General features: G+C 36.9%; 1 protein-coding gene across 2 annotated transcripts in view; it reads right to left on the bottom strand.

The window, feature by feature from the left end:
- esrrga (estrogen-related receptor gamma a) overlaps window positions 1-17,271 on the bottom strand; it is a 96,542-nt gene that overhangs the window by 77,328 nt on the left and 1,943 nt on the right. Inside the window, exon 2 of one of the 2 annotated variants that reach the window (XM_051723397.1) lies at window positions 8,722-8,850. The exons of the other annotated variant lie outside the window; for it this stretch is intronic. Within the exon in view, the coding sequence (XP_051579357.1) occupies window positions 8,722-8,850 (129 nt within the window). The remainder of the gene's footprint in view (window positions 1-8,721; window positions 8,851-17,271) is intronic. 2 annotated transcript variants of the gene reach the window in all.

Here is a 17,271-nt window from a genome sequence, read left to right as displayed (position 1 = left end):
CCTCAAAGAAGAGTCCAAGAGAGAGTAATACAAAACATCTCGCATGTGTAGAGTATTTGTGATCTTATCCAAACATCAAATCTTTAATCCTTGCATTTGCTCACTTTTTGCTGAAAGTTAAAATTCAGAGGGGCTCTCCGACCAAAGAGATTATTGTTTTCGCTTTGTTTTCATCTGGCAGTCTACTCTCTCTTATTTTATGTGCTGAGGCAAGGCGTCACAAATCAGCAGGAAAACAATTTTGGAAAACACAGCCACTTGGCAATGACAAGGTGTCATTAGGCTGTTTGATCCAGTGCTCTGACAACTATAGAGACAAACATATAATCATTCCATTAAGGTGCAGCCACTGAGAGTTTCCATGGTCACTTGCTCTCTCTCTCTCTCTTTGCTGGAAGGAGAGAGTCTATCTAAACACGGATAGCTGGAGGCTGCACAGTTAGCTAAGTGCTAGAATAGAGTTGCCCATGAGAGCTACTTGCTGTTTAGAGTTACTGGCTGTTTAGATATAGTGGTGGATGTATGGGAAAATGTTTTAGAAAGGAATATTTTAACTTTATAGTATATCTTATATTTCATTCCTATACAATGGTCCCGGAAAAGTAATTGGACACTTCAGTCACACTTATGCTGTATGATTTTTTTTTTTTTTTTTTTTAACAAACTAAATAACCAAGTGACATCTGTAAACAAATGTTGCTAGCTTTTTTCAGAACTAACTTCACTTTTCTTAGCCATTTTTGCAATACATTTTAACCCACTCATCCCAAGGTCATTTAAGTGGATAGGCCTATATGAAGTCAATTCCCATCAAGTTTACACTTGATCATTGTTATCAGAATAACAATGGACATGTTCCACTAACATTTGACACCCAAAAAGTGTCTAAATTCTTCTGACTTCATTTTGAAGAGTATATCCATTTTTTTTTTTTTTTTTTATCATTTTAAACAAACATTTTATGTAAAGTTTTGCTTAAATAGTGTGTTTGCACAATCTTTCATTAAAATAAATGCCACTTAGGTTGATACTTTGTTATCCAATGCAATGCCATTCATACATTCTTTTTCAATTATGGCTTAAATGACCATACCTTTTGCGACCACTCTAAATAGTCTTTAAGCAATGGCTTTGAATGACATTGACAGAAATAGTTTAAAACAGGGGTGTCCAAAGTCTGGCCAGCAGGCCATCTGCGGCCCACCGACTGCACCGATGTGGCCCGCGAGAGACTTTAGAAATAGAGCAGAATTAGGCCCGCTATGGAGAAATGATATGAAATTCATATTCTGGGCACTGGATGTCGCTATCTAGTGCAACCGCTATTCACAGTGCATCGTCTCCGCTAGTGCATTCTGTGTCGGCACCAGCTTCATCCACTGGCAGAGTTCAGCAGGAGTTTGGAAAAGTCCTTATTTCCAAGGATGAAGCACCTCACAGAAAGAATGATGCATTTATTAAATGACTGACATCAGGTTAGATACTTTATTCATGTACTTGTTCTTGTAAAAATGTCCCGATACCCAGTAGCGGTTCTAGTTTGTATGGCACCCTGCTCAGCTTGCACATGCACATCTACAAAATCAAATGAAGCGCGATAATTTTGATCAAATTAAAATCGTATTTGTAACGCAAGCATCAACAGCACAGAAGTTATAATTGTATAGCTATAAAGGGTAATACCTTGAAAAATAAAGAGTAATTCCTTGCATCACTTCATAAAATGATAAAATGTAATCTGATTCTGATTATTGTAATGGGTCACACCCAACACTCAGTAGCAGATCTATATGTTCTTTGCAGTGCCACTGAATGGACATCAAAAAGATAGAAATATGAATAAATGAGTATAATATTTTGTATAAGACTGTTCCATTATAAGGGTTCTTTGTGAGTGAAATACCCTATCCTTTATTTACATGTAGGGCCTACACAAGCATACCATAGAGCACAAATTATGATTAAAACTTGCATAATATTAAGCGTACACTATAAAGATTATGCATAGTGGCAATCTAGTAGCTTCTAGGCATTTTTTCTTATTTTTACAGAGATACAGCTGCATTTGGCCCCTGACCAAAAAAAGTTTGGACACCTTTGGTTTAAAATATACTGTAAGCACTTAAATATGCATATACCTATAACATATGCCTACTTATTTTATTTTTATAAGAGTTAAAAGCACATTATAGCAAAAGAATGCTTTAGGATTTTTATTTATACAGTATGTTATGAAATACGAACAGAACTGCTATTCTGTCTTTATATATGAGGGGATAATGATTACACTTGTTCCAGTATGAGAAATCCAGACATGTGAAACAGGTTGCCTTTTCCGGCTGTATGGGCAGATCAATTGTTATAACATTACTGGGTTGGAAGGTAGTAATTCACTTCATTGTCGATGGACGCCTGCAAAATAACACCTCTGATTACATGCAATCAATGTGATAATGGCAAAAACACATTTGTACAATGGAGCGAGATGCTGTAAAAATGCCAGTGGCGGGCCAGAGGAGATGAGGAGCTAACGCTTGGCTGTGTAATAAATACAACAGAAGGGCCAGCAGTCTCTAGCAAAGCACAAAATACACTATTCTGAAAGCAGAGAGATAAGGATGTATATTTATCAAGATTTGCATATAGTATATTTTTGGTTTAAAATAATCCTTTAACTCTCTGTGAAAATATATGTATAGGAGAAAAAGGACTAATATAAATCTTTAAAGAACTTGCTTGCTTGTCTTTTTCTATATAATTTCATTTAAATACAAAAGGATGTGCTGTTCTCTCTAGTTCACATCAGTGTACATTGACAACAGTACAGGGTTAAGATGTCCAAATCTGATAAGAGTCATGTTTGTGTGCATGTGTGTGTGTGTGTGTGTGTGTGTGTGTGTGTGTGTGTGTGTGTGTGTGCCCTGGTACACTCATAGATGAAAATCTTGATGATTTAGGTCATTTTCCTGTGCTGGCAAATAAGTGTTCTGCTTTATCAGGTAAGATGGCCCTCTCAATACTACACAAAACACACATACAGTATATACATATATATATACTCTCACATGCATATAAATAAAAAATAGAACAAATCTTAAGATTGCTATTTTCAATCTGCAAAAACTGTCACAATGTTCCACTCAGAGTCAGTAAAGCAGTACAAGAGGTCAAACCAGGTGTATAAAGTTTCATGTGATTATTATTTTGGAAGCCTGTCACATTGGTTTGTGTTATCGCAGGTAGGAGCAAGTGACTTCTTATTTGGCAGTGACAGGGCTCTAAAGAACAAGGCTGAGCAAATAAGCTTTGGCATTTTTCAATAAGCAATATGACTAAAATCACTGCTTTACTGCTGTCTGAGTACAACTCCCATTTATTCAACCACAACAGGACGAGCAGATAAGAGAGGATGAGCCGCAGTCTCAATGAAATTAAATTGCACATAAATATAATAAAAATTAAAGTAAAAAAAGGAGATTAAAAACACATTCTATTAAGCAGATGGTTAAAGAGGATTTTATTCCAGGAAATATGACAAGCGCGTAAAAGAGGTGCAGAGAACGTAAAAAGAGAGGGAATGAGAGAGAGGGAGAGAGAGAGAGAGAGAGAGAGAGAGAGAGAGAGAGAGAGAGAGAGAGAGAGAGAGAGATGGTGGTTGTTTTTTGGTGCGTGAACCGGTGAAAGCCATGTCTTTAACCAGATCAGATTCTTGAAATTGGCTGTCAAGGCGGGATTGTCCTGAGTTATAGCTGTCTATCACCCCCACTTGCATAGAGACGCGCCAAGCTGCTGTCACCTTCCCCTGCTGCAAAGCATCTTAAATTTTCAACACCACCATCTGTTACAAAATCTAATTCACATTCCGCCCATAATCGGGTTTACTTCTGTAATACCCATTCTGCCACTCTCCCACTGCACGGGCCCCAGCCCAGACCATGTCTGCCCCTCTCTCTCTTATTTGCTTTCATTAGGATGGAAAAGGAGGTGTAAAGAGTCCAACCATTTTTCAGCATATTTTTCACATGGTAGGAATCATTGCTCTTCCTTTACTGACACAACTACTATAGCTATATGATCCCCCTGTATTTTAACAGTATTTTATCAATTTATATTAAAACAATCAAATATGCTTCAAACATTTGCATCAAAAATGTAATCTAAACTAAAATATTAGAAAATCAAAATGCCAGTGATAAATTGAGATTTTGTTCCATTTATTAGAAAACTAGAATGAAATTCCATTTCTAAATGGAAGATCATCTATTTCTAAAACTTTAGATCCATAAATAATTTCAATTATGGCACACTGACACTCAAATAAAATAGTTTCCAACAGGTAGCTTCTGCCCATCACATTTGGCCCAAAGACTCCTGGAAGATTTAAAGTTTTAATATTACTAAAAAAAAAAATCATCCCTGTCTAATAATCCTCAAAATTATAATGCACAATTCAATCCCATCTTCCTTTATGCACACAAAAGCCCTTCATTTCCCATCTGCGTTTAAGGCAATCTAGTTTATAACACAACCTGCTAAATTTACAGTAACAAGCCGTTCCCTTGACAAATTAATCATTTTCCGAGTATTTGATCATATAAATAAAACAGTGCCTCTGGAGGCAGAGGAGCTAAATCAGTTGATTCCGTTTATCTGGGAAATGGTTTGCATCTGGGTAACAGCTCTGTAGCAGATGGAGAGGTTTTCCCTCGACCCCAGGACCAGGCTTCTGTCTCGCTCACTCTGCTTTGAGATGGGAGTTATCAGTGGAAAATGTGCATGTATGTGTGTGAGAAGGTGTTGAAGGTGCATGTTTGCCTTTTTCAGAAAAGGGATTTATTTGTGAGCAGAGTGCAAAAGGTTCTCCTGGTTCCCAGAGATCTGATGCTCTTATACAGAAGCTTTCTTGTCAGTGTATAAGCGTATTGATATATGTTTAAATTACGGACATAATTGCCCTAGATATTCAAAATATATGAGCATGCTGGCAGAACTGATTCAACTATAAACAGCATGTGTGTTTGTGTATAGAATGTGTCGATGTATGTTTGCATGTGTGACAGTACCGGTTTGATGACCAGAGCCATCCCGGTACAAGTGCACGAACGTGTGTGCTTGCAGGCGTGCATGTGGGTGTATCTATGCGTGACTGACCTCAAATCTTCTGACACAGCTGCTAGAGAAACATCCTGCTCTGCTCGGGGTCTGTGAATATGTGTTTGACATGTCTATCGCTGGCTCTGATCTGAGCTTGCTGTGGATATTGCAAGGGATGTCCCGATACAATATTTTTGCGAATGAAAATGAATACTGATACTTCCTTTTCAGTACTCGCTGATACGATACCTGTTTTTTTTTTTGTTGTTGTTTTTTTTATTCCATATCAGATGTTTATTTCAATTTGATCAAAAAATCTTGTCTAAATAATTGAATTTCTTAAAACTTGAATATATATATATATATATATATATATATATATATATATATATATATATATATATACATATTAATTTATATGTTTTTTTTACATAACATTGTATTATTTTTATCAAATGAAGTGGTTTTATACAGAAACTCACAATGTAATCCATAATACAACATTGGAGTTGTTTTTGGTCAAATAAAGTGCTGTATAATAGAGCATCACATATGTGATATTGCTTAAATATAATACAATTACTATTGATTTATAATAACTATTATTATTATTATTAGTAGTAGTAGTAGTAGTAGTAGTATTACAGTAAATATTACATAACTATACAGTAGTGATACATATTTTTGTATGTCATACTTTTTTCAATTTAAATTGAGATTTTATTTTGGTGGAGCTTTTAAGTTTCTGTGTTGTTTTAATGGTAGATTTTTACGTCCGGAAAAGCAGGTCACTACATGACCCAATGTGATTGTTAAACCGTAAAAGGCTGCTATTTAATTAAATAAATATATAGTCTGTATGTGCCTTGCGCTACAAAGTGAATTACCGCTCTGCTCGCTACAAACAAGGCTTGCAATGCTCATGATGGTGTTTTCCGTGTATGAGCCAAGGAGCTGTAAATGGGATGAGCAGCCAGCGTCAGCACAACGCTGACTCAACCCATTCACAAGTACTCACATCTGAAGAGTGCAGCACATGCAAACTATATCTCATTAAATCACAGGGTGATTTTAATTTGTGCACTGAATGTTTATGGAATGACATTCATATGTCAGATGGTATCGTTTTTTGGTATCGGAGCATTTTGACTAGCACAAGTATAAGTACTTGAGCGCAGTATCGGACACTATTCCGATACCAGTATCGGTATCGGGACATCCGTAGATGTTGCGTTTAGCCTCACACACAGCAATATTTAATATGTGTATTATGTTCTTAGAATTTCATCAATATAATTCCATTGTCCATTATCAAAAACAATGCTACTGATTTAGTTTCTCATGCAAACTGTAACGAGTTAGCATTAGCCTTTATCAGTGTTAGGTGAAAACAGGCTGCTGAAGACTCCATGGTTCCACTGAATTTCCATAACCTTTTTATGCCTATTTCAGTCATTTGTGATTATAAGGATTTTTTTTTAAACATTTTGATTCAGACCAATTCGCCATTGAGTCATACAAACCAATTTAAAAATCGATTCTACTGATTCATTGATAGGAAACCAATTCAAAAGAATGATTCACACACAAAGCAATATCTAGCTTGATTACATATTTTAAACAGAAACAACTTGATTCACTATAGAAATGTCCATTAAGTATGACTTTTCCACTTGTCTAGAAAACAATATTACAACCTGATATCTCCAGGTTTTCCATTAGCATGGGAACCCAATGACTAACAGAATTTATGCCATTGACACACTTCTGTCCCTTACCAACACAGCAAATCGGATCTAAAAACTATTTACACACCCAAAGGAGTTCAAACTGTGCTACGACCAATGTGGATGTTCATGGTAAGAGCCATGTCCTCCAGCTTCCAGCATGCTTTGTTTCAGGCCCATGGCATGACACAACAGTTCCCAGCAGTCCCTGTACATCAAGAGCCACAAGCTACACCAGTAACGTGATCCTGATTGGCTTAAAACAGAAAAGACTTCTTGCATGCGAATGGAGCCTAATTGGTTTGACCCAGACTAACCTGTCCCAAATCCAATCGATGTAATACTTTTGAGGCCCCTCGTCAAAGCACAGTCACCCTCTTTTAAAAGGTTTTGCTTAAATCTCTAAAATATCCTGTTGAAATGTTAGTGTGTGTAATTGCGTGTCTATGAAGGTGGGAGCTGGATACACACACAGCTTAACTCTTTAAAAGTGGATGATGCTGATCAACAAGAGGAAGATGAGTGGATATCTAAAGTGGTCAAGATGAGATACGGCTATTTCCACTTCTTCAGAAATAATGCCTCTATGTATTATTACCAAAGATACTGTATAGCTCCTAAAAAGCACCTACAAATACATCTACAACTATGTGCATACTCTCTAGAGTACATTTAGAGATAATTCACTTTCTCTATATTCACTTTCACTACTTTTCCATATTTGTATATACTTTCACATATTCCAAAGAGGGCCAATACTGTACAAGTGTTCCTGAAAATTAATTTATATATCAAAAGAATATAAAAAAGTACTAAGTTAAGATAAATCATAGAAGTGAAGACAATATTCACTTTGACCCTTCCATAACCTCTAAAGTAATAACCATAAATGACCTGAAATTACTACAGTCAAACAAAGACATTTTACAGAAGATGGCCTGAGAGAGAGAGAGAGAGAAAGAGAGAGAGAGAGAGAGAGAGAGAGAGAGAGAGAGAGAGAGAGAGAGAGAGAGAGAGGGGTGTGTGAGTGTGTGTGTGTGTGTGGGGGGTGGTGGTCCTGGTGAGGACTCTTAACTGGTCACATCTGGCTGTATTTTATACGCAAATCAGCCCCCACTAAATCTAGATAAAACTCACTGACTCGTGATCGGAGCAATGATCTTCATACATCTAAATTTATATGCTAATCGGAATCCTTGAAGCATTTAACACATTCCTCTGCATCTGGAGGGGGCAAGTACCGTCAACCTCGGCAACCTATACCCATAAACTCATCATAAACTTTTCCTATCCTATCTAAATCTACATCTACATTTCATTCATTTCATTACACATCTATCTATCTATCTATCTATCTATCTATCTATCTATCTATCTATCTATCTTGCCTTCTTTCCTAGGTACAATATATGAAAATAGACATAAAACTGACAAAGGCACAAATATAAAAGGCACACATATACGTATGTCTACCAAACACATACATAGTTGAGAGATGCAGCACAAATGGATATGGCCTGGTTGCATTGTATCATACTTAGACACAGCTACAGGCCCAGGGAAAACGCTCTGATTCAGGTACACAGAGCATAATGGCTACAACATGTGACACACACACACACACACACACACAAACGCACACACACACACACACACACACACACACACACACACACACACACACACACACTCCACAAACAGGTGATGTCCAAAGACAAACACACCAATGAAGCGAGCATGAATACACAATAGGGTGGGCAGACAAAAGACAAAAAAAATGTAATTAAATTAAATGTAAAATAATAATAATAATAATAATAATAATAAAAATAATACAAAACAAACAATCACCAGAATTGATTTTGGCTTTTGATGACACTTTTTTTGGTCCTTTCCTTACCTTTGGTTATATAGAGCATGTGCATCACGCATGTGACTGGCCTCGACGTCGTATTGCTGTTGTGTTCTCCAAGAGCCGCATTTGGCGTACTTATCTTCACTATTAACTTGGGCCTTTGATAAATTCATTCTACAACAAAAGGGAGAGCAAGAACAGGAATAAAAACGAGGGTCAGAGAGATTGACTGAGGAATTCTGATAAAGAACCAATGAGCCATTAGCTGCTGAAAGACAGTGACGCAGCCCTGCACACCATGAGAGAAACTATTCCTTTTTTTCCTAACTAGAATTCTTTAATGCATCGGTTTTAACTGTGCTTCTCTGTTAAGTATAGGTAGTGGTTAAACCTAGGTTCTTTTGTAATCGAAACCTGCCTTGACACTTTTAATGCGTAGAGTCATCATTCTACCGGCCGCAGTTTTAACAAGTCTGAGGTGTCGCCAGATAAAAGGGGAAAGCAGGGAGATCAACGCATGCCCGTGGCCCCTGCACATTAGGGCGGGAGAGCCTGTGGCTTTACAGGACCCTCAGAATCAGAGGGGTAAGACCAGTGTTAGAAATGATCATATAAAAACAAATGTGCGGGAAATGGTTTGACGTCACGCATGCACAGGAAAAGGGAGTGTGGAGTTTATTTGCTAAATGTCTGGCATTTAGTATTTCAGAAGTGACTCAAGGGCAGAAAAAGACATCCCTTTCAATCAAAAAAAATTATAAAATAAAATAAAATAAAATATATATATATATATATATATATATATATATATATATATATATATATATATATATATATATATATTATCTTGGTTTTAATACAAAAGGTTATTTAGCAAATTCTCCCACAGATACATATAATACTTATGACATCTCAAAGGAAATAACAGTCTCATGACAACTCGTAATAATTTGTAGGAGATGGCAAAATCGTAAGATATTGTACAACTTGGCTCATACAAAAAGGAACTTTAATTCACTGACATTTCCTTTTAAAAATGAAACGTCAGTAAACAAATTCGGTTACGCATTTTATACGCGATAAAAATGACTGATGTATGTCAATAACCTGGAATACGCTTCCCTCGTCTTGTTCCAAACTCCAATATTGTCTTTCTTCTGTCGTACACAAAAATGATTTTCCTATTAAAATCATGGTTAGATTAAGGGTTTGGGTAAGGGGTTAGACTTTATGGTTAGGTTTATGTTAGAAAAAATGGCAATAGCAGTATGTTGATTTGTTTATTTTTCTCTATGGGAGTAAAAGTCGTATGTTTTTGTGTGAGCCAACTTTCTTACAGTTTCATCATCTTGTACTAATTATTACAATTGTCATGAGACTGGGCAGCAAGAAAACAAAAAGTAAGACTTCAACAGCGCTCAGATGTTTCAAGAGAGTGTCTGTTGTAGACTTACTGTATGTAAATCAAATGGTAATAACCCTCGGCTTTGTGTTAGTACAGCAAAATTTTTACACATACTTATGGAAATAATTGAGGCCACTAAAAATTACCCTTAGAAAAACTCCTGTGTGTTTCAACATTTGCTTAAGGTTTCAGGCTAAAACAACAACCTCTCCATCAAAGATGATCACATCCGTTGGATTTGAAGATTTGAGGGTGTAGATTTCATAAAAAAAAAAAAAGAAAAAAAAAAAAAGGTAAAGCACAGGAGAGCAAAGCCCGTCTGTGGAGGAAGTGAAGTGGTACAAGCCACAGGCAGTGTGGGTGAGTATGTGAGTCTGCCACTGTCTCTAATTAACAGAGGAGGCTCCCTAATTTTCCTTCTCTGTTCCAACTCAGCAAACACGTTCAATGTCATTAGAGCTGCACAACCCCCAACTGTCCCCACACTCGGACTGATGAAACTAATCACTCAACTAATGCTGTGCTTTGGCAGCTGTCTGAGAGAACGCAGCCATGAAGATATGTCTGTCTTCCTGCCTTTCTCTTTCTCACCCTCTCTTGTTCCTCTTCCTCTTTCTGTCTATCTATCTACCTATTTTATATATGTCTTTAGCAGGGGGTTTTTGCATTCAGGTTTTTTTTTTTTAAAGCATCTCTTGCTTTATGTCATCTTTGTTTTCTCTTTCTTTCTCTAAAGCTCCTACACAATGTTTGTTAAATTTTATGTCTGTTCAATATTTAGAAGCTTTGCTTAAAATGCTAATATTTTTGTCTCAGTTTTTTCAATTTTTCAGAATTAGAGGCCACCTAACTTCCATAATTTCCACCTAAATTCCATTTAGAGTGCAAGAAGCACACAATATAATGGCTATAATGGCTACAGCAATGTGCACAAACATAAGGCAGCAATTCATTATTTCTGAAATCATTAGTTGCAAATCAGTGTCAGCAATTCTTTTAATTGCCGAATCACTTTGTTGCAATCGTTGCTAATTTTCGAGTTAATTCAGACTGAAAAACTCGAGTACTGCACTCTAGAGTGTGTGTTTACCTCCAAACAGTGGGCAGAGCTGTGTGTGTGTTTGTATTGAGCCTGGAGAGCCAGTCAGGGCTTAGTGGAAAAAAGCAACACACACGTAATGTTTTAGTTTTAGTTCTGGGTGAGTGAGCAGCAGAATCAATAAGCCACAGCACCACACATGCCACACGGCCTGATACACTCCTGTTCCTCTCAACTCTCTTTAACGTGACTTTACACACAAACACACTATGACACTCCCAATGCCAGCGGCATTAAATATCTGTCATTAACTAGTGGGACAGTTTTCAAAGCAGTGTATTTTTTTTCATCTCAGATTTGCACATAACAAATGTAGATAATAATTACATCAAAAGCCAATAGCTCTCTGACCTTCATGACACAATATTAACATTTGAAAATAAATCAGAGTAAAGATAGCATGTAGTATAGAAGATAAACAATACTGTATAACATAGATTTTTATACATATTTAAGTACAGTATATACACATTCATTTTAAGTACATCAAATCTCTCTAGAGGAATCAGAGGTCATTTTAAATGTTTAAATCAAAGAAAAAAAAAAGAACACATAAAAACATGCAAAATAAGCACATGCACACATACATACAAACACGCACAAATTTATCTCAGTCATACATTGGATGCTTCTAGATAAAATAAATAGATCTAGTTAATCTAGAATGCATAAGTGGAGATGATATGTCAGAAAAGCATTTGTGACAGACCTATGTAAAAAACATGGTAATCCTGGCCTCTGAGTATGTACAGTAAAATAGTTTATTCAAATATAGGGAAATGAATTAGGGCAGGATTGCAGGATTGTTAAGCACAGTCAATATGTGTATGCAGTTTAATTTTTCTAAATTTTTACATCAAATTTTATTAAATAGACTCAGTTAGATATTTTTTATAAAAGATGTAGAGTCAGAAGACAATTAGTAATAAAAATAAAAGTAAATAATCTATTACAGCTAGCCTGATCATTTCTTTACGAAAACAATCAAAATATATGGGAACAAATGATTATTATGCTAATACTTAACTGCAAAATCTTGTTTAAAATTTATATGGATAAGATATTTAAAAACAGTGAGAGGAATTATTATTATTTCTAATATAATTATAATGTAATTATAATGCAATAATAATATGGATAATAACAATTATCATTATTATTAAAAACCAGTAATAACTCAAGATCATTTTCTGAATTAAAAGGTCAGTAAAATTGAAAACAATAGTAACAGCAAAAATTAAGTGTCATTTCAGATCAGTGGGAGAAACAGGCGGTTCTAGAGGAGAGAATGAATCTATAGGGATCTACCTGAGCCCATTTCACGCTACTGTCGAAATGCCTAAGTACTGCATCCATGCGGACAAGGATTAAAACGCAGGACAATGAGCTGAATTAAGCCAAGTGTGTGTGTTTGTGTGTGTGTCGCTGTGTTGCGGCCATGCTCTATGACTCACTCATGTGTTGCTATTCCAACTGAGATTAGTGGGGGCCTGATTTATAAGACAGGTGCCATTCTTTCTTATGCAGGAACAGCCGCCCCATGCACAGTAAATGCCATGCCTATATCTCTCTGTCTCTCTCTCACTCTCTTCTGACAGCTCACACAGGCTGGTTACTCATACCCTGCTAATTACCCTGTACAGAACATTCCTGCAATCAGCTCACACACATACACGAAACGCAAGCAGATGACACAACCACCAAAACCACACACACATACGCACCTTTACACATGCGGAAAAGCACATGAACACAAAACGTACAAATAGATGCATCAAATTTGAACATAACTGTAGTTTTGCTAATAAAAGGAAACCTTCTGATAAAATCATGGAACCGACACTGGTGGCGGCTTCAGTTCATGTCATCAAGGTTGCTTGTTATTGTATGTAGCGGCATGTGATTTAACCTTTGGGGGTTGAGGGCTGAAGATCGGGACAGGTGGAATTAAACGCGGGCCTCGCAAGCAGGGGCAGCACAGGCAGCGTGGCGAGCCACGCGGCAGATGGACTGTCAGCTTTAATATGACGAAGCGTGTGCGAAACGCTGCAGCCTGGAAGCATGCAGCTCTCTGTGGGAATGCAGCCGTTCGGCGGCGCAACAAAGAATGGGGGTGGACGGGAGGAGACGAGAATGGAACTACAAGGCTCAAATATACCAGACTGACCTGTAAACACACACAGTCACACAAACTAGCACACACTTTCAGATCTTGTTATGTCCCACCAAATACACCACCTCTCTGCCAAAATCCAGATGTGCTTTGATATCCATGCATGTGATGCAGCGGCACACCTACAACCATGGCTGAGTACAAATCTTGCCATAGGCTCTAGTCAGGTACATCCGTGCTCTGTCTGGAAAAATTACCACACATAAGCAGATTTGTTCAAAAGCCTCCCATCAGGCTGACTTTGATAATCTACAGCAGGACGGAAATAACATTAGTTTGAATTAACTGTAAGTCAACAAATTCCGCTTTCTAGATGAAAAGGAAACAATACCTTTAGTTTATCTGAATATTTTTTAGATTTTAAAGTCGTGTTAAGCAAACAAAAGATCTAATGTAAATATAAGCTCTAATGAAAATGACTAGATTTAGCTACATTTGAATTTCTAATGCAGCTAGAAACACTGCACGTTTCTGCACAGATCACATCATTGTGGAGAAACTGGAGAAAAAACTGACCTAAAGGTGTGTATATAGATAAGAATTTATGTTTGTGACCCAAGAGTGGTTCAAAGGTGCTTTAAAAATGACTCAGCGATATGAACACAAATAACAACAAAAATGATTTGTAATATCTCAGCATCATCATTATTATCTGCTAATCACCTTTCCTAAATATCCAGAATTAATTCATTCCCTAAAATAAATCCATGTTATATAAAAAACAAATTAGAGGAATACAGCAATAAAATGAGTGGATAGTCAAAACAGTGCTGAAGTTCAGAGATCCAAAAGAACATTACATCCCAGAAAAGTATTCAGAAATCTTCTACTCTACAGTTGACTGCAAGTTTAAGGAGTTGGGCATTACACGGTAAGCATCATACTGATCTCATCACACACACACACACACACACACACACACACACACATACACACATACACACACGATGTGTTACAGGAGAAAGCGAGAAGTATTTCACTGTCACCCGTCACCAGCCTGCCAATTCATTTATCTTTCTCTGCAACAAGACCACCACAATTTTACAATTTCATTGAAGACCATTGAAGCTAAAAGAGATTCAAAAATCAGGCCATATCCACACCATTAGAGCTCTATACTTTCTGGAGAAACTTTAAATCTGGGAATTGAGGGAGGGCAGCAAAGATTCACTAATGTAATATACTTTTACCCATACAGTATATAAATGTGTAGATGATGCATAACATGTCCATCTTTTATAATCAACATCAATATTTTAAGTTAAAATCTATGAGAATAATTAAGGTAAATGGTATATCTCAGTTCCTTTAACTGGTCACTATTTCAAGTTTTTCGTCATATCACCTTTTTGTCCTAACTAGTTCACTTTAAATGGTACAGTGTGACAAATTAATTTTCACAAGTATATAAATATTCCATTTAGTCTCTCAATTAATATGTGGTCATTAAAGCTGCATGCATAATAATTATAAAATAATTAGAAAATGCTTTTTAATAAAGTATTAGATGGAGTATAGCATCACACACATGCACATATATGTGTACACACACAAACACTTATTTGCAAATATTCTTAACACGAACACTTACGCATACGCATATGCATATGTACATTTTAGCGAGTGTATGTTTGTTTGCACGTGTTCAATGCACTCCTAAAAACTGTAACCCCAGCTTATGTTCTAATTATTAGTTACTTTAATTTGATAATCCATTATTAACACTTTCTCCTAATTTACTTTTATATTTTTAACCTGCTAAACCACCACATAAAAGAACACCTTCATTTCTTCATCAGCTGTTTTTGCACAGTAACCCAACCTCTGTTGAGAAATGACTAAATGCATAAACAGGAAGGGAAAATGGAAAGAGAAAAGCCATATCCGCAAAGACAAACGGTGAGTCTGCTGGGAGCCGGTGGAAAACGCAGTAGCTAAAAGCACTATTTTTACACCCTTATCTAGCCCTCGAGGACCCGCCTGCTTCTGGAGTGACCACACTCCCTATTGACCTGCTGTAACTGTATCCTACAAGCTCTGAGCCGCCCCGCACCTGCTCTGCCTCTCTACGGCATGCAGCAAGCCAGATCACCCGCAAAATAAAAAGAAGAGCAAAGGGGAAACGAGGGAGGTCTAGAGATGAGGAGGAGAATTGAATTCCCACTTCTTTTTTGAAATTCTCGGTTAGCCTAATGCAAAGGTGGTGGGTCGTCTTTTGACGCATGTGACTGAGTCTAAGCTGGCGTGGGCCCTCTTAAAACCCTTATTCAACTTCTTGTATAAATTGCCGCACTGCCTTAAAAAAAAAGTCCTGATGGATTGGTGTGTAAATCACACAAATTGACAATTGCATCATCAGGCACTGGCAGCTACCGTGCTTACAGCTGTGTGTGTGTGTTTTCATGTGCACAGCACCTGCATGCGACTGTTCCGTGCAGTTTCACATGTGTGTGTGTGTCCGTCCGACGGGCCACTTATTGCACTTTTCAACAAAGGGGCAAAAATACAGCTTCCCTTTTTCCTTACGGCCCCCACTCTGGCCGCTCTATTCTCCTAAATGGAAGGCGGCTGGAGGGGCCCCGGGGGGGGGGTGTGCGGTGGGGTGGCTCTCTCTTTTAACTGGAGTTAATTACCCTTGGAATGCCTCAGACCCCTTCAAATAAGGGGAAGTGGCAAAGCTCTGTCTCCAATAAGCAGGACAGCGTAAAGACAAAGAGTGTCCAGACAGTAATCGACAAGGGGCCATGGAGAGAGAAAGACATGTAGGATGAGCCACGACACCTTTCACACAGGGGAATGAGACAGAGCCAAATCAAAGCTGAACAGCAACAAAGGCCTACACACACACACACACACGGCACACATGGCAGAATAAATAAATCTGTGCTGTGCATATTGACATCATTTGACAGATGAATTAAGTAAATGATTTTATAAGGAGATTAAATGGAATTTAATTTACACAATCTCTCTTTATTCCTGCTGATCCCAGCCTCTGGAGTTTCACTCACCTCTCAGATGGGAGAGAGTGAACGGGTGGGAAGAAAATGCAAAATCAAGTTTTCTTCAAGGGCCACAGGGGGGTTTCGGTGTTTTAAAATCATCCGCAAAGCGACAAAAGGTTGTACATGCACGAGTGAGCGCTCAGACACCTCTGTGCCATTCTACATAGTGCGCTTCAGCATATTGCAGTGTCCAGCAGTGATTTTACACACATGACTCCCGTGCTTCTACTGGACATTCACACTCCATTGCCTTTAAAAAGCTGACTGCATGCTTCTGGTTAAATTAAAAATGTCAGACATTAAGCTTTTCTTTAATTTTCTTCCTTTCCTTTTTGCTTCATAATTATTTTTTTATACATACATTCTAGAAATTTACTAACGCATTTAAGTAAAACAGATTAATGTGAACATTTTTTAAAAAGCATGCATACTAAGTCAACATTATTTCATGACAATCTTTTGCGAAGCTTCTTCCAAATTTCCTCAAGTAAAAATGAAAATCTTTAAAGGCAAGTTTGTCCTCATTCATTTGTTTAACAAAATGTAAAACACGCCAAACAATCGTGGTTCAAGATGTACAGCACATCCTGTATATAAAAACACTGTTAATTTAAATCTATATTAAAAGGTAAAAACACATTTTAAATGAATTTTAAAATTCTATTCGTCTTTATTTTAAAAGAATTGTTTAATAATTATACATTTACCAATTAATAAAGATTTAGACATATTAAAAAAACCTAAAATAAATAAATAAATAAAAATAAAAAACATAACACTCAATAAAAAAATCACATTTCTAAACAGTGCATTGCTAAATCTATGAAGCTTCCCATAATTAAAAAAAAAAAAAAAAAAAAACACATTCAAGCACACTCCATAATAACTCCAAACCGTGGATTTAAATATTGAA

This window comes from Myxocyprinus asiaticus, chromosome 17 (assembly GCF_019703515.2).
Source record: "Myxocyprinus asiaticus isolate MX2 ecotype Aquarium Trade chromosome 17, UBuf_Myxa_2, whole genome shotgun sequence".
Taxonomy (NCBI): domain Eukaryota; kingdom Metazoa; phylum Chordata; class Actinopteri; order Cypriniformes; family Catostomidae; genus Myxocyprinus; species Myxocyprinus asiaticus.
Note: the sequence above shows the minus strand (reverse complement) of the source record. Positions and strands in the feature narration are given on the sequence as shown.